The sequence below is a fragment of the Pectinophora gossypiella genome, chromosome 18 (assembly GCF_024362695.1).
Source record: "Pectinophora gossypiella chromosome 18, ilPecGoss1.1, whole genome shotgun sequence".
In the NCBI taxonomy this organism is placed as follows: domain Eukaryota; kingdom Metazoa; phylum Arthropoda; class Insecta; order Lepidoptera; family Gelechiidae; genus Pectinophora; species Pectinophora gossypiella.
This window is the reverse complement of record NC_065421.1, coordinates 8,812,011-8,836,544: the sequence shown is the minus strand read 5'-3', so window position 1 is coordinate 8,836,544 and position 24,534 is coordinate 8,812,011. Positions and strand designations below refer to the sequence as shown.

At 37.1% G+C, this 24,534-nt stretch overlaps 2 protein-coding genes and 1 long non-coding RNA gene across 4 annotated transcripts in view; 1 reads left to right on the top strand and 2 right to left on the bottom strand.

The window, feature by feature from the left end:
* The window catches only part of LOC126375132 (protein pellino), a 71,868-nt gene extending 51,815 nt beyond the window's left edge, over nucleotides 1-20,053 (bottom strand). Inside the window, exons 1-2 of one of the 2 annotated variants that reach the window (XM_050021980.1) lie at nucleotides 19,923-20,053; nucleotides 9,817-9,921 (exon numbers count right to left, since the gene is read on the bottom strand). In XM_050021980.1, coding sequence (XP_049877937.1) covers nucleotides 9,817-9,921; nucleotides 19,923-19,978 — 161 coding nt within the window. In that variant the 5' untranslated portion in view covers nucleotides 19,979-20,053. Of the gene's footprint in view, nucleotides 1-9,816; nucleotides 9,922-18,251; nucleotides 18,664-19,922 lie in introns of those variants that run through there. The other variant, XM_050021981.1, reaches the window with a different exon arrangement.
* LOC126375147 (uncharacterized) overlaps nucleotides 1-22,082 on the top strand; it is a 63,845-nt gene extending 41,763 nt beyond the window's left edge. Inside the window, exon 2 of the long non-coding RNA XR_007567539.1 lies at nucleotides 21,995-22,082. This is a non-coding gene — a long non-coding RNA (uncharacterized LOC126375147). The remainder of the gene's footprint in view (nucleotides 1-21,994) is intronic.
* Nucleotides 22,083-23,616: 1,534 nt separating this feature from the next.
* Nucleotides 23,617-24,534, bottom strand: part of LOC126375125 (transcription factor IIIB 90 kDa subunit) — a 38,512-nt gene continuing 37,594 nt past the window's right edge. Inside the window, exon 12 of the mRNA XM_050021972.1 lies at nucleotides 23,617-24,159. Coding sequence (XP_049877929.1) covers nucleotides 24,032-24,159 — 128 coding nt within the window. The 3' untranslated portion in view covers nucleotides 23,617-24,031. The remainder of the gene's footprint in view (nucleotides 24,160-24,534) is intronic.

Genomic DNA, 24,534 nt, shown 5'->3' with positions numbered 1-24,534 from the left:
TCGTAACTCGTTTTATAGTGGTCTAAACGAGAGCATCTTTTACTACGCTGCTATTTTTGGTTACCTTTGTGCGTGACAGTTTCTCTATTTTCTTTTTCTTTTTTTTAGGCCTAAACTTAAGAACTAAACGACACTATTGTTAAGTTATTTCGGACTTAGCTTTATCTATTTGAAAATGTCCATTCTGTATAATTAAAAACACATTGATAGAGTAAATCTATTGATAAATTATCAGTTGTCATGACCAGCTATCAACTTGTTAAGCAGCTGTCAATATTTGAGAATACCTAGTAATAGTTACAACATGTATTATTGTTATTAACAACAAGTCTTTTAGTCCTACCGCTTATTCTGGGATCCGCTAACTTAATCTGAACTTTACAAGCACCAGGTTTTGACCTATAGTACTACCCTTAAAAGGTGCGTAAGTTTTACCAACCTCCGCCGAGACGATTCTCATCAAGTGTCACCTCACGCAATAAATATTAAGCGGCTTAACCCAAATTCGAGGTCTAATCTTAAGTAAGTAGGTCTCAAGAAGCAGGGCCGTGACATTATGCTGTTTACCATCCCGAGTAAATCGGCAGAACGTGACTAGCGAAGATCTGACGACTGCTGGTCATGACCCCTACAACTGGCTGGTTTGTGACGAGCTGTGACGTGACGAGGTTGTGAAACTTTATTGAGGACCGATTAGCTGTGACCAAAGAATCTCGGTTCTGTAATTTTCAATCTATTACAAACTCAATATTTTATATATTAATTTTATATATTACTTAACCTGAAGCCGCTTACCTAACCTGAAGATTTAACAGGTCTGGTTTTTTACAGAAGGACTGCCTGTCTGACCTTCCAACCCGCGAAGGGAAAACCAGCCTAATACAGTTTAGGTCACAAACCCCCAAAAATGCATTTCTCAGGAATGTGGGTTTCCTCGCGATGTTTTCCTTCCCCGCTGAGCACGTGATAATAATTTATGCTCCAAACATGAATTCGAAAACAAATTCGACCATCATTGTGACCATCAAAGTGAGAGGGGAGCGTTCTACCAACTGGCCTACCACGGCTCAACGAAACACTAGTGCAAGCCTCATCTATAATAGTTCAGAATCACAATCTTTAACCCAACTTCTACAAAATAATGTTTTGTAAACAAAACATAATAATACAATACAAATAAACAAAAAACAGATGTTAAAAAATATAGATAATACTATCGTTATTCTGCACAGTGTCTTGTTATAAGTCAAATCAATCACTTCCTATCATATCTCATACGTTACGGTATGAAAGTCGCAAAATATTCAAATCGTTTGATAAGGTTAATAAATGTACGTAGTAAAGAAACTATGGTTGAAATACTACGTTGAATTGATTGTAGTGTAGTTATGTGAACTATCACCATAACACTCGTACCAGCATCTTACTGTGACAACCATACAGTCGTTTTGTAGGTAACCGTTCATCATCATCAATTTAAGAGCCCCGCTCTTGTCGGTGTAGCATTTTCCATTCCAGTCTATCAAAGGCCAATTCCTTGACTTCCCTATAAGACACGACGTTAACCTTTTCTTTAATCTGTTGCATGTAAGCTCTTCTTGGTAACCGTTAATTGAATAGAAAGAACAAGACGCAAGAATTTTCTTAAAACCTAGAACAGAAGTAAATAACAAACAATTCTTACATAAAAAAAACTCATGTTAACTCGTCACACTACTGAGTTAAAATACGTGTGTTGACAAATTAGTGACATGACAAACACACTGTCGCGGTCTAACCTACAATATTCCAGAAATTAAAGCCTCAAAAACACTCTAAATCCGGCCATATGTTTAATGCCATCTGAAGCAAACATACAATAAGTCACGTCAAAAAACTAACAAAGAGTTTTGCGGCCAGCTGATCTCGAACTTGTTAAACGCAACCCACTCTAATGAACTAATTATAATACCACGTCTTAATAGATAATGAGTCCAATAACAGAACGAGGTTATTGAATCAGATCGATTATTTCTTAATCATAGCTCTAATAGGACTAGAAGATAAATATATCCATTACTTGTTTATATAAGGTGCTTGTATATGCTGACGTAGGTAATCAATAAAATCAATCTCTTACGCACGGCAATAAACGTACACACGAGAATAGGTCTAGAACGCCTTATTTTTTTTAATAACGCATAGATTTCATTCGCATTTGTAAAACTAATATAATTATATATAACATAACAAGATAACACAACATATATATGCGGTTTTATATTTTCTAAAAATATATTTACCTACACGCCACCTAACGCCAATTTTCAGAAGAGATGTATTCAGAAGATACTATCGTTGGCAAAACAGCTAATTTCAATTTGTGTCGTTTCCTGGTTCTCTAAACTATTAAATACTAGTATAAGTATCTACTTGACTTACAAGAACAATTAGTAAAAAGGAATGTATGAGAGTATGTTCATTTCCATAAAACGAAACACATAATACTAAGTAGATAAGGCAATTTGTAAACAACATATAGCACGAATAACGCGATAATATAAATAAGGGTAAATGTTCCTATGAAGGCCAAACATCATCATCATCAGCCCATTAACGTCCCCACTGAAGGCCCGTGCCTTCCCTATGGAGGGATAGGGAGATCGGGCCTTAAACCATCACGCGGGCCCAGTGCGAATTGATGGTTATTAACGACTGCTAATGCAGCCGGGACCAACGGCTTAACGTGCCTTCCGAAGCACGGAGGAGCTCGAGATGAAAACTTTTTTTGTGGTCAGCCATCCTATGACCGGCCTTTGCGAAAGTTGCTTAACTTCAACAATCGCAGACCGAGCGCGTTTACCGCTGCGCCACCGAGTAGTGTGATGGAATGTTTTCCGTTTTGCTAATGACAGGAGTAACGGATGCCTAATGAACAGGCGAAACGCCAATTATTGTCAACATGACCTTATACGTAAGGCACTCGACTTATCTAGGCTCAGCTCTTGAAAAGGTATGCGTCCGATAAGCCCAGTCCATGAAGATAAAGGCAAGGCCTGCATGACAAGACAGTGCATTACACAGAACATACTTTCTTTGTGACCCGAGTCAAGTCCGACTTGGATGCGTGTTTCTATTACAATGTCACTTTGTACCAAGATCGAAGTTCACAGATAATACATATACGTACACATGGGCGCGGTAACGGAAGAAAATAATACTTAAGGATTTGACTTCTTCATCTATCGTTAGGATTGTGAGGTGGATTACCAACCCCATCAACCCTCAGGATTATTACTGAGCTGCCATATCTAGGCCCCTGACATGATTCATGTAACGACTACGTACTTACATCAGTAAGTAATAACCGGGACCAGCGGCTTAACATTCCTTCCAAAGCTCGGCTTGTCTTACTTTCGGAGAATCAGGTGATCAGCCTGTAATGTCTTAACCAAACTAGGGATCACAAGATGATTTTTGTGATTTGTCCCCACCGGGATTCGAACCCGGGACCTCCGGATCGTGAGCACAACGCTCAACCATTGGACCACGGAGGCCAAAAAATACAGACTAATTATGGCTACAAGAAGAAATTTATAGAAACATACAAGAAGAAATTAATATTACAAACAAGTTTAGAACAACTTCTCCTAGTATTTTAAGTAGAACCCCCATATATGTATACAGCAAAGTTAGCCTATTTTATAGCGATCGTTTCCATGCGATAGGCGTCACTGGCTGCGAATTTGATTAAATGGAATTACCAGCCAACCGTGATGGAATTGACTAAAGAGCCCTTTATGATATTTTTGTCCCGTACGAGTCAAAAATTTCGATTTCAATTTTCTCTTTGTGAGCCAAACTTTATTCAAACCAATAAGTAGCGTAGCTCCTATTTACTTTCATCTGACCTTTTCTAATTTGGGTAAGATCAATATTCAATTAACTACTAACTTGAACAAACTTTTGATCACGGTATTAATAGCATCGGAAAGGTAAATTCGGTAGCGTTTACAATTTTGGGCTATCGAGGTATGCCCACGGATGTCTCGTAACAAATTTTACTTGAATAATACATTTTGTTTTTTTAGAATATTCGTGGGTCTATGTACTATACACCTCTGCCTACCCATTCCGCGATACGAGCGTGATGAAATGTTACATTAGATTTTGATATTCCCCAGTACCATTACGTTATGATATGATTATATGACAAGACGTTTCTCTGTGTTATTTGAGAAGAAAACTGTATATAGTTCTATTCATAATGTATAGAAAGACTGTTATTGATTTGGTAAATCGAGTAGGCGCTCTGATAATATTATTTTAGAATCAGCCTTATAATATTATAACGTAAGACCATGTTGTATTATATGGTTATAGAAATAGTAGTATCAGCTCCATAGGTTTACATATGCTATTTCATCACTTCAACACACATGGCAATATGCTCATCATCATCATCATTAGCCCATTAACGTCCCCACTGCTGGGGCACGGGCCTTCCCTATGGATGGATAGGGAGATCGGGCCTTAAACCATCACGCGGGCCCAGTGCGGATTGATGGTTATTAACGACTGCTAATGCAGCCGGGACCAACGGCTTAACGTGCCTTCCGAAGCACGGAGGAGCTCGAGATGAAAACTTTTTTTTTGTGGTCACCCATCCTATGACCGGCTGGCAATATGCTCGCCCGCTATTAATTGGGACTGAAGCATAGCTGGCGAGTACAAGTATACTATACATCACTGTCTACCCCATGGGGGATACAGGCGTGATGTTATGTTATGAAATAGAATAGAATATAAATATATTTGCGTAGATGTTATGGTACAATGGGCGCCATTCCACTTGCGTCAAACAGAGTACTGCGGGGCGGAAGGCAAGAGGGAAACCACTGCCCTATTTTTCCCTAAAAAAGTAGTATGGAAAATGCTGCACCGACAAGAGCGTGGCTCTTAAATTAATGATGATGAGATGTTATGTTGTTCATTACTTACGTCGTTTTATCAATGTGTGTGTAATATTGCTTGTAAATGAAACTACTTTCCCAAAATTTCTCTTGACAGAGACAAAAAATACTTATTATATTACATAACCCATCTATCGAATATCCGTTCACATGTACAACTAACCCAACTCTTACCTGCTCAAAAAACGCATTATTAAAACCTATTTACGTCCATGTATTCCTTCTTGGGGGAGGCCTATGCCCAGCAGTGGGCGTCGTACGGCTGATGATGATGATTCCTTCAAGTTTTTTATTTTAAGTACTTCGTGTTAATTCCTAAGAAATAAGCCTAATACAAGCAAGAACTGGAATGCAATATCTCCACAATATAAGACTAACATTTTGCCAGTCGCTATTGTATTATGGCCCATTATTGTTTTATTATTTATTAGATTAGATGTGAAAGCCAGAGCGACTTATTACGCGAAAATCTTTATTATACCTGCCTGCATGTTAGTCACGGTATTTCTAAACTGTGTTTTGTAATTTTCTACGCGAAAGTGAGCAATGCAAAAACTTAATTGATTAACCTGTTAAAGGGTTTGCAAGCGATTTGGGTGACCACCGGCGTAAAATTGATTGGTAATTAAGGTACGATATTGGGAAAGACTTATTACTAAATGGTCACAGAACTTTAGTACCAACACAGTACAAAAAACTAAACGAGAAGTGATCAATCTCATCAAGACCAGTAAAGGCTATATCGCAGTCGCATAGCGACCTTTGTGGTCCAGTGGTTGAACGTTGAGCTCTTGATCCGGAGGTCCTGAGTTGGAAATTCGGTCTGCTTAGGGTTCCGAGGTTGAGGTGAGGTCCCGGCTACTGTTTACTTAAGTCTGTAGTCGTTACGTGAGCGATGACATGGCCCTTTGGCAGCTGAATAGTAACCCTGACACCAAGGATGATGACCCACACATACTATATTTTTATAATGTTTCTTTTAAGTTAGAAGAATACCACAACTGTTCTTCGGGCATAATAGACTTAACATGGTAGCCTCAAACGTTACTAAATATACGTAAATAATTTATGACATTGATTGAACCAATGATTTCTGAACTTGCGCATTTTGCTATTGAATCACGTAATATTCTCGTAACAGACAGATAAGCCCATTAGTTTAGTTCGATCACGACCGATCGAGATGGATTTACGCACGCGAAGTGCGTGTCGGCCTCACACGACATACGTCTTATATTTATCGTGGTCGATATTTATTCGTGGTTTCCATTTATGCCCGGTTAATGGCAATAGGACATGTTTGTTGCATGCACCCTTAGCGGTGGGTACGGATCGTCACACATTGAGTGCATCGTGACGGGTACAGGCGTCGTGGTAGACCTCGAAAGAGATGGCGCGACTGGGACGTTTGCCGGAGGGACTGGTCGGAATACGTACAGGATCGCAGGCCAGAGTGAACACCTTCACCTTCTGAGCTCGCTCCATCTTAGACCTAAAGGTAAAAAAACGCGAAAAGAGGAAGGGGAGGCCTTTGCCCAGCAGTGGGATCTCGTTGGCTAGATTATATTAGATTAGTATGGCAATAGGTTTGCCCCCTATTACATAGAACTAAGGCTGCGTTTCCATTGATGCGGAGCTGTGCGGAGATGAGCGGAGATGTGCAGGAATCGACCAATCACCGTGAGTGAAAGTGACAGAGCGTCTTCGTTTTTCGCTCTCTCGAACGCTGTCATTGGTCAAACCGCACATCTCCGCTCTTCTCCGCCCATCTCCGTGTCAGTGGAAACCCAGCCTTAAACATAGCTGGACAGGAGTGGGTAGTTTTACTATACCCCTCTGCCTTCCCCTTCGGAGCTTCCTTTAGGCGTGATGCTATGTTATAATTATCTTATATTTACAGTACATACTCACACCCGTAATTCCTAACAGCGTGGGCAGAGCTACAAGTATACAGAAGATAATGGAATGGATTGTGGAAAGGCAATAAAGTTATTGAGTATTGAGGAAATTAACACCCACGTTTGATACAAAGTTTAAAACCTAAATTGACCGTCACTTTAATTACTTTAAAATGATTTGAGATAGGATGTTTACATACATTGTTTGTTATTTAAATATCGGATATATTTGCTGTTTACCTAATATATCGGAAACCAATAACATTTCAAATATACATACATACCAAGAACGAATATGAAGTAATGGAATACTTGTATTATAACTTGCAATAAATAATGAAATATCTTCCTTACACATTGCATTGATCTAAGATCTCAAAACACGAGAGACTAATTTAGTTCTTTCAGCAAACGCTACAATATTACCACTTCTTGTTGGGACAGGCTGACCCGAGAAAAAATATCCCCGAAAGACTAGGCAGAGGTATATAACATATACAGCCACTCTTCGCTAGCTATGTTTAAGTCTTATATTAATAGGGGGAAAGCCTATTGCATTATGAGCCTATTGGAGGTGCCTCTTCTGCGCATTTTAACCTAACTTTTGAAACGCCGACCATGTATGGTACTCAAAAGCCTGTAGGTACACGCTATGACATATCACGGGTGTATAAAAGTCACGGTTCGCGATTGCGTTGTTCTCAACGTGGTGTAATGTGTCCATCCGTATTTGTATAGCCTTGTCCCGACCACTGACATAGTCTACAATGATCGATTGTGGAAAAAAATAATTAACTATGATTTATTTATGATGCATTTGTGACGTGGTTGCGGTCTGTCCGTGTGAGTTTGTAGAATAGACTGAACTCACAACCGAAAATGAGCTTTGGTTATTTACTTTGGGTTTTACGTCAAATTATCGACACATGTTGTTCACCTCTGGGGTAAATATGGAGACATACAGAGCCCTTTAAGTTTCTTCCAATTGGGTACTGGATTCAAAGTCCTTGATTTTAATTGTAATCGCTTAAAGTATCCCAGATATGAATGCTGAAAAATGCATGCACTTAGAGTAAGATAAGGGCAGGAGGATGACTCAAAATACCCAGAAAAAGTTACATATACCAAACAATCGTTAAATTGAGCACATATTCTGCAGAATTTCATTTTCAATAAAATGTAACGATTACCAATTTAGAAGAAACCGAGAAACAGTGACAAATACCACCGTGTTAAAGTCTACTAAACCCAAAGGGACGATCGTAACTCTCCCAGAGTTACTGGCCAGCAAAGGACATAAATAGAGCTCTAGCGAAAACTATATGGAGTATCCGTCGTCCCACAAATTGTCGATCTGTACCAACAAGTCAAGAGGTCCGCAATATCGGGGAAATAAAACAACAAACAAGTTTTACGTGACCTCCGCGATATCGCTGTACCGAGTACCGTTTTAGTGATATTCTAACGGTCGAACGATATATCGTACGTAAAGATATCGTCGACAATTGTTCCGCATTTGCCTCGCCTAGTTTCGCCTCGATTGAAAATTCCGCTTATGCCCCACATTTTATTCCTCTTTCGCCTCGAAAGTCATTTTTGTAAGTAAATTATTATTTTTTTCCTGTTTTGCCTCATTTTATGTACCTGTTTCGTCTCGCTTTTTTGTTTAAGCATTTTACTTCGACATTAGTACAGACAACCAAAAAAAAATGTATCACGAATATTTGAAAAAAAGAAACTTAGTATCTGTGATGTATGAAAAAATCCTAGATGCACATTTTCAAACAAAAGCAATACTTAAAAGTGTCTCCAACTTTAAATACTTCACGTATACACATTTTTTCAACAAAATCAACCTAAAGTAGTATTTATAAAGTATTGTATAAGCGCATAATGTCAAATTATGCATTATGTTTGAATTATATTAATGTACTTACGCCGGTTAAGAAGAGACAATAAATGTTTCTTTAACTCTTCTCTTTTATACTTGCTACATAAATTACATATTAAACTTATAAGTGAACTATATTATTAATTTCACTTACAAGTCAACAATTTTTAAATCAGTCAGACTTCAGGTAAAAGCAGGTAGTTGAAAGACAAAAGAATGGGGTCCGCTCGCTTGAACCCTTTTGTTTCAAGGCCAACCAAATGGAAAAAATAAAATAAATAAAAATATAATATAAGGTAACAAATGTTGATTTGTTACCTTATATTATATTTGATTTTGTTTTTCTAATTTTATAATAGTATATTTTTAGTTATGTGTACCTACCTACTATTGTAGTAATCGATCTGTGATTCTGATTGTTATTTAATAATAAACACTTTTCTAAATATTGAAATAGTTTTATTTGTCTATAATTACTAAAAATAATTTTCTCTAATTCAAGAAAACAATTGTATACTTGTAAATAATACTCAACGCAATACATAAAAAGAATCACATCCAATTTAGTTTTGCTAACTGTACATTAAGTGATGTAGGAATGTGGGACGAAACAGGACACAAATTTAAAAAGGGGCAAATGTGGAAGTTTTTAGAATGTGGGTCGAAAAAGCGGGGCAAATGCGGAACGAGAGATCGTCGATGGTAATTTTGCTTTTTGCGTCTGAGAATTAAGACTAGTATTATGGAAATAAGTCGTCTTAAACAACACGATATAATATGCAGTTTCAATATTTTCTATTATTCTGGGTATCATACCATCCCCAATTCGCTTGTACGAGGAAAGGACAATATTTTTTTTATATCAAGTAAATTGATTATCCTCCGTGGTAAAACCAAACTCCGATCTTATTGTTTTCCCTCACTTTCTTAACGCACTTTGTCAATGTCTGGTTCGGAAATACCGAAGGAGATGTTAATCAATTGCCGTTTTCATTATGCATAGATAAGTGGAAGCTCCAAATTTGGTGGGGAAAGCTTGATACTATTAATTATGATGTGGTCAAGATGTACCAACCCGAGTATAACGAGCTCTCCATATTTGACGAGGGGCTTGGGCTTCTGTTCCGAGCCGCTCTCGCCGGCTTCCTCCAGTATTGGTGAGTCCGCACTGTCCGCAGCACTGGAAAAAAGAAAAGATAGTATTAGGACATGTTATTTTTATACTAGCTATGGGCGCAGAAACTTTAGAACCTTATCGCATTTAGGAACATTACTTGATATCTAACATAGCATAAGTATGACATGGGATTCAAATTGTCAAATAGGTTAAAACGACGTGGTACTAAAGTGTCCAGTCGGAGACTTCTCTGCAGAGTGTGCGGTAGAGTTTGCCGCTCTAGGATTGGCTTGCACAGCCATGAAAGAAAGTGCATTTCTTCGAGGCAATGATGTCATAAATCGTCTGAAACAGACGTATAAGGCCAATGATGATGACTAAAGTGTATCATGTTAACTCACGCCTGTCACCCCTAACAGGTAGGAAAAGCCACAAGTGGTCAGACGTCAACTTGTAGGTAAGTCATTTTTGTATTGGTTTTTAAATATAAATATACAGAGTGTTGTGAACTGTTTGTGAAATGTTACTAAACTAACGCATAAGATTATAAAAATAATCTTGTACTAAATAGCTCTCGAAAAAATATAACTTCAACGAACTGGCTTCAAATAATCATATTCAAACATGTAATATACCATGTAAACTCCAACAGGTAACTAAAAGAAAAGCTAACATGCTAATATTAAACAATCGTAATAATTTACGATCTTTTAACTAAATCCGTTTGGCGGTCAAGTGGATGACGAACTTGAAACACGCACGAATGAGTTACGTAATAGGGCCATATTTCCCGCCGACTGCTCTCGTAATTTATTCATCGAAAGCCCATGAACTTCACATTTTTCCCAATTTTATTTCCTTATTAAATATTTCGAACAGTTTTGAAATAGAAAGTACAGTATTACATAACTTAAATTTAAAGGAATTTAGACCGAAGGACAGCCACCCAAGTTTAACGACTTCCGTCCCAAAATCCTCTTGTATTTTCATTTGAAACCTTTAGATACGAGAACTGGTCCCGTCATCTGTGGGTCAAGATTAGTGACTCAAATTACAACCGCCGCAGAACCGGTTGCGGGCGATGCACTGACACTTACGCGACCAGCTTAAAATGGTCTTTGACGTTCTATACTAACATCCTTAGCCCTAAGCTTCTGACTAGTCTGAATGGTATATGCACCAACAGAGTCAGAGCACAAATTAATATAGTTCAACGCTATGAAGACTTACGCAAGCGTCGTAAAATAAGTACTACAGTCCCCAGTTAATAGACGACAAAACGCACTTGCTTCTTTGTCTGCTGGGTTCATAGACGGCTATTTACATCAATGAGGCAATGATATCCTTACAATGTTAGCAACAGATATGCTTTGTTCTGCCGACTATTGACGCGTCTGAAGAAACAGCCTCACTTATAATTACGCTTACGATATGAATAGAGCAATTCAGCGTTATTCTTAACCGATAGCGCATATGCTTATTACGATAATAAGCATGCTGGCTAATTTATCTTATTGACCCGGCCACTTATAACGGTCCCGATGTAACCTGAAGCCTTTCATTGCCATAATTTTCGATTCTCATGAGGGCGTCTACTAAGTGTGGCGGCTAATACTTTGAGTGCTTCATCGATCGCCGGCGATAAGCTATCGGACCGTGGTGCAATCTGGGTCAGTCTATCTCTAACTACACTCGATGGTGCCTGACACACTTGAACGCTCACTCTCGCTTTTGTTGTCTAGCGCCAGGAATGGGTTTGCTTTTCATTTCGTAGAGCAAACTTCCAAGCGCCTTGTTAATTGAATTTCGTGGAAATTAACATGCCGTGAAAATCTATTTCGAAACAAGGGCATGAGAAATGAGCTAGTTACGAGTAGGAGCTAAAACATCGATGAGAAAGTATTCTCGAACACTGGTGTGTAACAATTTATGGGAGTAACAAAGATAATTCCAGTACATGTAAGATCGGGAGGCTTGTCCGTGATTACGTGTGGGTCAGTGCCCCCATCTCTCCCGCCCGCCGAGCGAGGATAGCACTCCACTACTAATGCCGGTCCTCAATTATTGAAATAATAACTCACGCGCCACCGCTGCCCGCCGTATAATCTCCGCGGACCAGATATTGAAGGCTAATGCCGAGGGGATCTTATCTTTACTGACTAGTTTGTCTTCTACGAAAGGAAAGATTTCGAAAATTTTACAATATTAACAGACAAATATTGAATCTGCTGTATAATCTGAATAACATTCTGAAATTCTTAGCTTATTGGACCTTAATATTTACACGGCATTGGTTCATAAACGTCAGAAGAGCATTGGATCACTGAACCATTTCATTCATAAGGAACAAATCATTAGATAGGAGCTGCTGTTTTACACCATTACGCAAACGTCTCGTACCACTTAGATATCGTGACAGTAACAATTATAATCTGCATTTGCATGTCTAGTTGCAATTTTTTTCACTGGATTCTTCCGCCAGTCTCGGCTTTGTCTGCCAGCTATTTAGATTAAAAGGAAAATATTGTCGAATTTCCGCGAATTGTTAAGTCAATGTATGACTTGCGATAAAGTTGATTTTTAAACACTAAGGGTTACCAGTGTATGAATAGGAATGCGAAAGCAGAGCGTCACTTCATAAGATATGACTATTGGTCGTGATTTTATAATGTGACCTAGTGGTTACTGTTGGCTACACCGTAATCGACCTACCAAGTTTGGCGGAAGATCATTACGAAGATTGGAGCAATAAAATAGATGGACTTTATGTACATTTGTGGTTGCGGTTCGTCTTTGAAGATTCCACAGTTACACCTTGAACACCTTCGTAATGACTACCACTCGCGCCAGTCATCCCGTGACTATGGTCGCTGCAGCGCGGCCAAAACGTCGGGAAAACAGCACTAATAAGGTTAAAAGTTTACCCTATTTAACATTTAATCACGTATAGACCCGTTAAAAATAGTTTACTATGTTTGTTCCTTTCCGTACAGTTTGGCAAACGGAGCACGTGGCGATAAAAGGCTGCGTGGTGTCCGGCCCCAGGTTGTGGGAACTCCGGAAACCGGCGGCGTCACACCTACACGTCAGGAATTCTTATGACTCATATCATGTAACTAACACTACCAAAGAACATCCTTTATTTGCTTATCAGCTCGCGCCTATAACGTTGCCTCGCAAAACTGCATTACTCATCTTGTTGCATATTTAAATAGACAAGTTGGATACGCTTCAGTGCCGATGCAGCACATTGTATTGCATTGCACTCGGGGCAATACTGAATAATCTTTCACCCTACTAACAGAGATTACAGGCATAAAATACGACGTAAGGAGACAACCTACTAATCAATCACAATCAGACCGACGGTAATTGTAATCCGTGAGGGGAAATTGAATAATCCGAAACAAACCGCGACCATAATGAAGTAAGTCGCGTAACTTAATCCGAGCTTCTGACAATACAATTAGAAACAATTGATTACACAATAGTTGGTTGTAAATCCCTTGTACTTTCACCATTCGCACGGTCACGAGTAGTCACGATCTCGTTGCGCGGGCGCAGCTCTCTTGGACACTTTCTACCTCGATCACCGCCGGCCTTTCCCGCTGATTTCATCCAACACTAACTTTGGGGGCGGAGAAGCTTTTGTTTTGATTGAACGCTCTAATCAATCTTGAGAACAAAGTTAATGTGATAAAATAAAATACGACATGAAATTGTAATTATAAACAAATAGTTTCATAAAAAAGAACCGAGAAGATAAGACTACTGAGAAATAAGAGATGCGACTGCGACAGGAAAACGTCAGTCACAAAAACAAATCTATTAAATGTTGAACAGAATTCAAGTTAAGCAAAATAGAAATCCTGATGAAATAATATGTACTCGGATTTGTTAGATGTGGTCATAATCTACGTTGTAATAAAAATAGAATAATAAAATAACTATAGGGTCTATAGTATAGACCCTCTAACAAATCATCGACTATTATTATTTATTATGAATCATTAAGCCGAAAATCTTCAGCCATAAGCTGACAACATAAAACTTATGGCTTTGGTTTAGAGACAACAGAAAAAATGGCCGAACAATGAGGCTCATTAAAACAAAATTAAGAAATCCGCCGTCAAAAGACTCATGGATTTACAGATGCTTACAGGTAATGTGTTTGAGCAGATGTGCATCTAACAGCTGTCAATTATAACTCGCGGCGAAAATGGCCACTGAGCCATCAAACAGCCTATTCTATTGATCTCAGTTCGGCTCGGTTGCCAGCAAATCAAACTGCCAACGGTCGATGGTCCAACGGTCAAGTTTTTATAACATGCGGAAATTAACTCTGAGTCAACACTATCTGGACAGAACAACACTCATCATATTTCAGCGAAAATCACTCTGTATTCTCGGATATTTAGTAACGACATTTTTTTAAATACATGAAACGGCGAGAAAGAGTTCCGTTCCATAAGACAATGGAGCAGTTATTCCGCTTTGGATATTTTATAGATAGACACCGAATTGTCATTTTAACAGCCTATATCATGTTTTTACGAGTTTCGGGAGGTTTCCGCCAGGAGCCATTAGCACCATTGTGATTTACGAGCGATCGTGACTGACGAGGCGGCACCGAATTTGGCAGAGTACGGGGTACGAACGAGGCCGGCAGCCGGGGTCAGCGAACCACAACATGTCGGCGCCCGCTGCATGCGCACGCGCAGCCGCGCGCCTCACCGCGCCGCTGCAGCGGGGTGACCTTCCCACTAACCGACCGATTCCAGTTACCCACCTCGCTCGCATGCCCATATGGTCACTATTACCCCCCTCAATCGACGGGATAACCAACCGGCGCGTGCTCAAATTATTATTGGATTCCAATGAAAGGGGAGTGTAATCTGCTTATTGAATTATTCAAACGTGGTTTGAGTTTGAGGCAGTTAATTTAACTAATCCTTAGTCAGTCGGTTCATTGTCCATATTGATTTATTAAGCGAGTTGAATGGCTTCGCACCGTTATTTTATTGCAGGCGGCAAACTACCGCGTGCCTTTTTCAGCTTTCTACATTAGGTTAGGTAGGACCATCTGTCGAGCAGGTGTGCGCAAACGCGGGAGGTGGCAGGTGCCGGCCAAACCCCGGCGGATATTATAGCTTCCAATTAAATATGAACATTCCCTTTACATAACATGACTTGCTTCTTTTGAAATCTTGACGAATTTTTCGAAGTAGGTCTCTATAATATCAAACCACAATCCAAAAATACATCTTACAATGATTGAACTATATTGCTTGAATAAAAAACCGTGACCCAAATTAAAGAATTACAAATAAAGAATTCTGAGTACTACTGAATCATCCTGTGAATGACAACCTGATGGATGATGGGCTTTTAACGGCGGTTTATAATATTGCAAAAAAAAATGAATTTATAGCCTGCAATAAAAGTGGAATTTCAGCATAGTCAACATAAACATAATGGTATTGGAATGTACGAATTGGAGGAAAAAGGCTGCAAACTTAAAAATGCAGTTTCGTATTAATTGAAGAGTGCGCGTGAATGGGCGTGCAAATTCCGGAGGATAATCAACGGATGGTGGGGTACAGGGACGAACGCAGGTACCGCTTTCTCGGAATTTTCGGATTTCATGTGTTGCTCTGCGTGAGACTATCGATATTGCCAACTTTTTTGTATATTAGCGGGTATTTTGAGATTTCGCGTCTTCTTCGTCAAACTACCTTTGAATATTTTTTTGAAAGATATTTTAGTTTTGTCAGCAATTTAAACCCTAAACACCCTTAACAATGCCAAAATTCATGTCAATTAGCGAAACGCTTACGTATCCTAGAAAACGCCGTACTCATTTCGCACACATAAGGGTATGGAATGCGACCGGACGTAGCCCTACAGCTATGAAACTTTAATGAGGGAGGGTTTAAAGGGGGTTCCACACAAACGTCATTGTACTCTAGTAAAGGTTGCGTTAAAAATACACTCGACTACTCTAAAAATGGAACGCAGTAGGTAGATACGTGCTGCGAGTACTATGCACACTGTTTTTCAAGACGATAAAGCAAACAATAATTGAAATCTCAAGTGGATACTTGAAAAGAGCTATGAACTTTGAAGGTCTCTCCTTTGTTAGTGTAGAGGTTTTATGAGACCTCTATGTGTGGTTCTATTTTAACCTAAATGTTGAAGGAGCAACTTTCCAGATGTGGTAAGGGTTATCAATAAACAAAGATGGATGTGTAACTTAATAACAGTGTGTAAAAAATTTATTCTTTTCTCGTAAAACCAACCATATACCACCAATTACAAACCTACATAAGATTATATTATCCTCTAATCAGAACTTCAAAAGACAAACTTCTATTCACTGTGCTCTTTTGGTATTTGTCTTAAGCTCCTGCAGCCCAAACCAGAAACAATAGTTAACAATGGAGTTTGGATTTTAAAAGGACTTAGGGCACAGAATACATTAAGCTTAGGGCTTTTAGACCTTAAGACTGACACTGTACAAGTGTCAGAGGACTGAAATTTCATCACATAAGGGATATTTTTTTCACAACAAGAAGTGCCTTCTGTGCATTGTATAATCATCTGAAAGAAGGCCTATGACGATAAAGGAAATATATATAGCTTTACATTTAACCTTCACACAGTTGAGAATGGTGCCAATTCGGGAAACTACCAACTTGACAGGACTTTTAACTTAATTTGACAGAAGTACAACTAGCTCTATCTCTTTCTTACACTGATTGTAAGTGAAAGACGGCGATAGTTTAAGAGCTATAAAAATAAAATTAGGTTAAGTTTGTGTCCACGCAAATGGGCGCCAATAGACACAATGCACCTGTAATCGAAGGTCTTATTCCAAATATGGTCCATCATCACTAGAAATGACAAATGAATAATTGGGTACACATTGGGTTTTTATTCTGCAAATAAACATTTCATTTCGAACCTTTGAAAATGAAAGAGAGAAAAAATGCTAACATTTTTAACTCCATTTAAGTAAAATTATATAGTAAACAATGTATTGTATTTCTGGTATTTTCCTCATCGTAACTTATTACAAGTCATGCCTAATAAATATACAAAATACTAATTAACATAATATAAATTAAATAGCCTATATATGTCCCACTGCTGGGCACAGGCCTCACCTTAATCAAACGGAGGGCAGTGTTGAGCATTCTCCACCATGCTTATGGATCGGTGGAGGAGTTCAAAATAATAATTAATTGATAATAATTTTAATGTTTGCTTCAAGTGCAATAAAGATTTTTACCTACTTAATAATGTTTACTATTAATATAAGTAACATACCTACATCACAATAGACACCTATAATGTATTCAAAATAGTGAAGTTTAATAAAGTATGTATATGTATTAATTATTTCAGAGGAGACATGCTTTTTACATTTTTTTTTAAATTAGAAACTAAAAGTAACACCAAGCCCTCTTAGAGACAACAAGTCTATTACTTTAAAGTCCACCACAACTAGAAAAAGACAAACAAGTTAAAAATAGCAAAACGTACAGACACACAAATGTCACGGCAGGTATTATTAGTTCTAGTAGGTACCGCAAATAGAAATGTGTGCTTGGACAGTGGCCACACAGACAGATTTATTATCTGTATTTTTTTTTCTATTACCATACACCCACTATTGTCTGTGTGTGCATTCAGTACAATATGAATATATGTATTTAAATGCTAATAGCTAACAACTATTACAGATGCATTCTTTATGGTTTAGTGATTTAATGACTTGACTATAACCTTGTTCTGTTTTGTATGGATTTGTTTTAATTTCATTAAGATACAAAAAGTAATTAAAACCTTTTGTGGGGTAAATGGATATGATGTATTAAAAAATTAGGCCAATAGATTGACCAATGTCAGAATTAATATTCGGCTTGGATACAGAAGTTAAGAATGCGTATTTTTTTTAATAGTCCTCTAATTTAGAATATGGAACAAACACCGTATCAAACAAAAGACACGCGACTTGTCTAATCGATATTGGCGACAAAAAAAAAATCAGAGGCAAGTAAACAAAAGAAATGTAGATGTACCTGTTAAGCAATTAGTAGTGCAACTATGCAACAATGAAGATAATATCCCCGACACAAGTAGAAGATTGAATATCCTGAGAAACGTAAACAAACAGGAACACTACGTAGATACTTACTTAGGCACCTACGTATCTATATACCTACGACTCGCCTTTGTAAACCTGCCTTGCAACAGCCGTACACACAAAGATCAATTTAGAGACATCATTTTATTCGTGTACGCGCATGTTTTATGAATTCTGACCGCTAAACAAGGATTGAAGCGGCGCTCCCCGCAACGAAATACCACGTTGAACACAAAAAACTTACCGTTTTACGACCATGATAGAATCCGTCTGCTCGTTTGTGGACCCTATGATTCGAACTATACTTTACAAACGACACTAACAATTTCGGAAACACCATGAATTTTATCAAATCACCATCAATTCGATTTATTATAAACACACATCGCTAAAAAGCGATAAATTCACTGATCTTCATTGCTCCACCGACCTCGAATAATTTGCACTTCACCTTTACGAACATTAATTATTTTGATATCCTCGATTTTGTTACGAAGCACTTTTGGAAAAATACACTGAAAACCGAAGAATAGCGCTGTGAAAACGACCGCGACGGCACAATATTACGTGCTAGAAATCCTCAAAACACAAACGAACGAAAATGTGTTTTTACTTTAGGCGTCAACTTCACTTTGCTTTACTACTCGCAACCAACTTCAATGTGATCTTCCCAGGTTGTCCAACATTACAAGAAAAGCAATAGGCTGTGTGTATATTGGGTCAATGTTAAAGGCCTTATTACACCAATCCATCGGGTCTGAAGGTTCAAAGACGCGAGCTCGGGCATTAGGATCGGGCAATGTAATAGCTCATAGGTGGACGGGCCGACGATTTCGTCGTAGTGTAATAGCGTTGAAGTGTCTTGCGGCCACGCCTAGCGTCTCCTTGACTTCTTAGTTTGGGTAGTGTACTACACGCTTAGGCGACGATTTAGGACTTTTAACGTCACGCACGTATAAAACGGTCTCAAAGACAACATTTTCGATAGCTTTGATTTGAATAAAAGGAACAAGATATTATTTTTCTTTTTATTTAAAATTATTTTATTATTATAAACTTCTAAAGAAATGAAGTGTCAATGAATGAGGGACTTTCCAGGTTACGTTCCCCAAAAAAATATATGTAGATGGCGTTGTACAGATTTGTCTTTGTTTAACCTTCTAACTTCATGGATAACAGACAATGCATCTTTTATCTTTGTTTTTGGGTATATATTATAACTCTTGTTATTACACCGAGGCACAACACATCTGCACCAATTATATTTAAATATGCCCCTACCATTAGATTATATTTTTGATTACATACCCTGAGCAATGAGAAAATGGTAATTAAATTTAAGAACAACGTCATATATATTTTTTTGAGAATGTAGCTTGGAAAGTCCCTTTTTTTTAGACACGCAGAACTATGTATGTTTTTTTTATAAAAAATAACTAACTTTCCAAATAATACGTACATACATAATATTATATCCAAAAATAAAATCGGCAATGTAACCTTTGCCTTACTTATATAAGCGAGGCAGAACAGCCAACATAAGAAAACTATAAATTTTACGTTTCATTTTACGCAGAAATTTACGTTGTACATACTACGCAGTAAAAAAACGTTACAATCAGATGAGCGTGTATCCAAACATTTCTGTTTCTTATATGGAGGGAAAATTTAACAGAAGTATTGGCGGGACATTTGTTATTTTAAAAATGTATTGCCATTGTTGATACGAAGTCTAAGAGACGGACGTAATATTTAAAACTATGTACATTGGTGTAAAACTTAGTTTTAGTTTAAAATTTAAAACATCGTAATAATAGTCAAGGTTGACATTAAAACACTCAAAACATAAAGCAAAGGGTGAACTAATGCAATAAGAAAAATCTAATAGGTATAAAACTTTTAAGTAGTCACTCACCGTTTCAAAGTCAGTCTTCTAGCTTCATCCATAATTAAATATCCACTTTGTTGCATCAGGATAATATATTTTGATCTCAAAAGTAATAACAACTTTAATTTCGCGTTTCTTTGGCCGTGAGAAAGTTTTCTATGACGAAGATATTGAGAGTTACACATTAAACCCATAATATACTTAATATAATTACTTTTTTTTTTAATAATAAACTTTTAATAAATAGAGTTACTTTCAATATAATTTTATATATTATTAATTTTGTTTATAAATAAATATCTCACTAAAGATACGACTAGAAGTATTATTTGGACTGCACAGTGGTGCGAGCCACGCGTTAATGTTTTGTGGGCTTGTGTATGCTGTGCGCAGTGTTTGAACGGGGCATCGCAGCGGTTCCGCAGTTTGGTCGTGTACCGACAAGTTTAAAGTGCTAGTGTTGTACGGAAAGCCGATACCTATTTGATGAGTCACTTTATTCCAAAACCCTCGGATACCTAGGTACCTGAAGATTTCATCATGATAACATCATGAGTATCTAGTGCAAGTAGTGCATGACTTGGCGAAAAGTCGTTATTATGATTTTGTTGCACAATCTTGCTCATTATTATTAATAATTTATTTTGTGTCATCCTACAGAACCATTTTTCTCAGAACCATTTACAACAATTTGCAATCTGACATCCATTCCTCTTGAGAAAATTGCATCTTAAAAATATAGAATATAATGAAAAATAAAACTCTTTTCAACTTTTTTGTATCTTTTTAACAATTTCTGAAAATTACTCAATAAATATTAAATAAAAGATTACTAGTCCGAACATCCAAAGAAGCGTAGAGGAGTACGTTTTTAAACTCTAAGCTAATCTAAAGTAAGCTAAAAAGGAGGTTTAGCTTACTTAACCACCACTGGTTTACCAGTGCCCAGCGGTGGGACATGTATAGGCTGTTTATGTATGGCTATTTATTATACTCTATTGATCCTTATCTTAAATATAAAAAATAATTATTTAGGTATAATTTATTATGAATAATACAAGGCCCACTAATGGGAAAGCCTTTCTTCGACCGAAAGTAGGCGACACGTCGGCCGTAGTTTTATTACACACACAATTTCGGACCACTATAGAATAAATTGTTCAAAATTCTACAAATATGAACAACATCCTTATTCCGTTTTATGTTTGCAATACGCAATGCATGCGGTCATTCAGCACCGTTTGAATTTAAGGTTAGACATATATGTAGTCACCGTGTCTCCTTTAAGTAGAAGTATTAATTTTTATATATTTTTAAGTTTGTTTTTCAGAATACACGTTATAAGTATTTTTTAAGAATAGCAACCGACCGATTTTTTGATTGTCAAATTTTAATTACGGTATCAAATAAATAGATGGTTGGGTCGGGTCATAGAAAAATGATAAAAAATTAATCTACAAATAGATGCTAGTTTATGACGATCAATAATCAACCTTATTTTTTTTAGTTTTGTCTTATTTAAAGTAAATAAGTACGACATATGACTACGTTTATTGATGACGTCATCGTTTTGTATTCTCACATTCTTATAAAAGTACCTATCTTATTTGATTAGGTATGTTGTAAACAAGCTTTCATTCGGCAAATTTCATTCTTTTACGTCCATAAACCAATGGTGAATCATCAAATTTAAAAAAAAATAAACGGTTGCTTACCCTGGCCTTATAAATACGCAAAGATCAACAAATCTGTAGTACATTGCATATCTGTTGTACCTATATCTTACCCGCTAAGTAGGTAGCATGACGACACGGTGCATAGTTGGAATACAATATAATCGCTGTACAAGTCGAGACATGTTTGCTTCCCTCCAACTCGCGGCGTTTTGTTATATTGTGATGTAATCAGGCGACCCAAGTGTCGTTTGTCCATCAATCAAAGCGAATTGGCGAAACAAGTTTATATTGTGCAGTTAGATAAATGCTAAAAAGAAAAAGCTTTAGGTTTCTGAACGTGTCTATTCGTGTTTAAAGAATTCGTTGGCAAAGTAGGTAGCTAATGGCCCCGATTCCTGCAGACACCACCTAATTTTATTTTAGGTTATATCCGTCATTTTCGTGTCCGTCGAAAAGGAAAGGGACGGATGATTCACAGCTCTTAATTTTAGGAAGAATGAGTAAATTAATGTGTCGGGTTATTGACTGACGTAAAATTTTTAGACGGTTGGTTTAGATTTGTGCTTAAAATTGACGTGTGTTCCATAAATTTTATGCTTGTCGATTACCCGTCCCTTTCCTTTTCGGCGGATAAGAAAAGGACAGATATAACTTAAAATAAAATTAGATGGTATTTACAGGAATTAGCACCATTGTATTTCCATAAATATGTACCTATACAGGTAGATTAAAAAATACTATCTTGTAACAACGCGGGTAAATGGTAGATCTATTGATAAATTATTGAAATCTTATCGATGAATGAAATACTCGTATAAATCTTAGTAGATAAACAAGTAGATACATATTTTTAGGTAAATGTTCTTTATTAAAGTAGGTATTTACTTACTTTATACTTATTGATTTTACATCTATCTGTACTCAGCGTAGCGTATTCACATATTCATTGAGTAGCAGAAAAGGAAAGGGGTAGGTTATTATTACCTGGCAAAAAAATACGAAAAACACAAAATTCTGGCGTTTGGGAACGTTGGCGCATAAAAAAGTTACATACCAGAGATACCTACTTGATTCGACCGGGTATTTGTTCGTTCACTTATTAAATTTAAAATTGGAAGCTTTCGATCATCCGTCCCTATCATTTTCAACGGACAATAAACTGACAATTTAACATAATATTAGGAGATGTTTGCTGCTATATACCTGCATGCATTTTATAGAGATCTAACTCATTTCAATATTACAAAATAAAGTTTTAGGATCCAGAATGTAATTAAACTTATTTTTTTACCTATTTGTTAGGTAGTAGTAAACAGCAGTAGCATAGGACAAGTATATAAAACAATTAATAAAGTACATTATTTAAAAAAATATATAAAATCACAGGTAACGATTATAATTCGTTATTTTTATCGATACACTAATGTAGTATTTACACTAACATATTACTAATAATAAATAATAAAATCAGTCTGTACAAGATAATCTTATACGTAACGTAGAGAAAATAATGTAAAATAATATTTACATACTGTCAATACTTTTATAAGATCTTTTCATCACTACCGGACCTTGATATAACTTAAAACTAATTAAAATAACAAAACATTATTCACAAGTATTTTTAGCTTATCGTTCAACGATAAAACTAACGATTAACTAATCGAAATTAATTCCTATTGTATAAAAAGTAAATATAGTACCTATAGAGTACTTCTAGGTTGGACTGGAAGGGAGTGAATAAAAAATAAAAATATAGAACGCATTCAGCTGCTTATCTTTCTCGGCATGTCGTGAAAATCGACAGATGGATTGTGTCATTGTCTATGATGGGCCATTATGACCGATGGACTAATCACCTGTCACTGTGCGGTTGGTCATATCCATCTTAGGAATTCATATCAAAAGTGGCTGCAAGGAGTCTTCTGATATCTTGTGTCTCTGCCCAACCCATTAGGGATTATGAGCGTGAGTTTATGTATGTATATCCTATTTAACGTAGCATGATTAGAATGACAGCAGGATAGAGATATACATTGCCTAGTGCAAAAGTCACGACAGGTATGTTTCTTTCGCACTAAAACTATACATTTTACAAGAGCTACATTACTCTAACAATGGTATAACAAAACCAGTTAACTTTTGAACATAACTGGTTTTCTTATACCATGACTCTAATCATACTATGTTAAATCCGTGATCACTAATGGGGTGGTCAGAACCACCAGACATCAGAAGACTTCTTGCAGCCACTTTTGATATTAATAAATCGTTTTCCTTCCTTTCATATAGGGTGTAAGTACGGTCATGAGTACTAATATGTATACACTTTGATACCATGTCACATTAACTTTTTTGACAAATTAAACCGTAAGTCTCATTAAATGTCAAATACGATAGTGTGACAAGGTTTTAAAGTGGGTACATGATATTACTCATGACTGTACGTAGCGTAAATAGCTAATATTCCTCATAGTCGTAATAATCGTCGTCTTGTCCGTTCTGCAGCATGGCCGCGAGGGACAGCTCCGCGCCCGCTTCCGCTTCCGCCTCCGCCTCCGCGTCATCTTCGTAGTCGTCGCCGGCATCTGGGTGAAATAACATTCCCAATAAGATATTTCTACAAATACAGATCAGAGAAGGAAAATCAACAGTGTTTAGGGCTAGGTCCTAGATCCTAATGAGGCCAATAAAGCAATAATAATGTTTTTAATACAGATGAGGGTAAGTGATCACCATATGTTTATTCGCACTTGTACCTTTTACATTGAAATTTATATTTTTATTCAGTACTCGTAGGTAACGATAGTTACGGTTCCCTATTTTGTTCATTGTTTTAAGTTCACGCGGTTATTATCATAAGAACCCGTTATTATGTGCTTCCCTATTTTGTTGCATAAAATTTTATGTCATAAATTTGTATGACATATATTTACTATTCCTAATAATCGTTACGCATAATA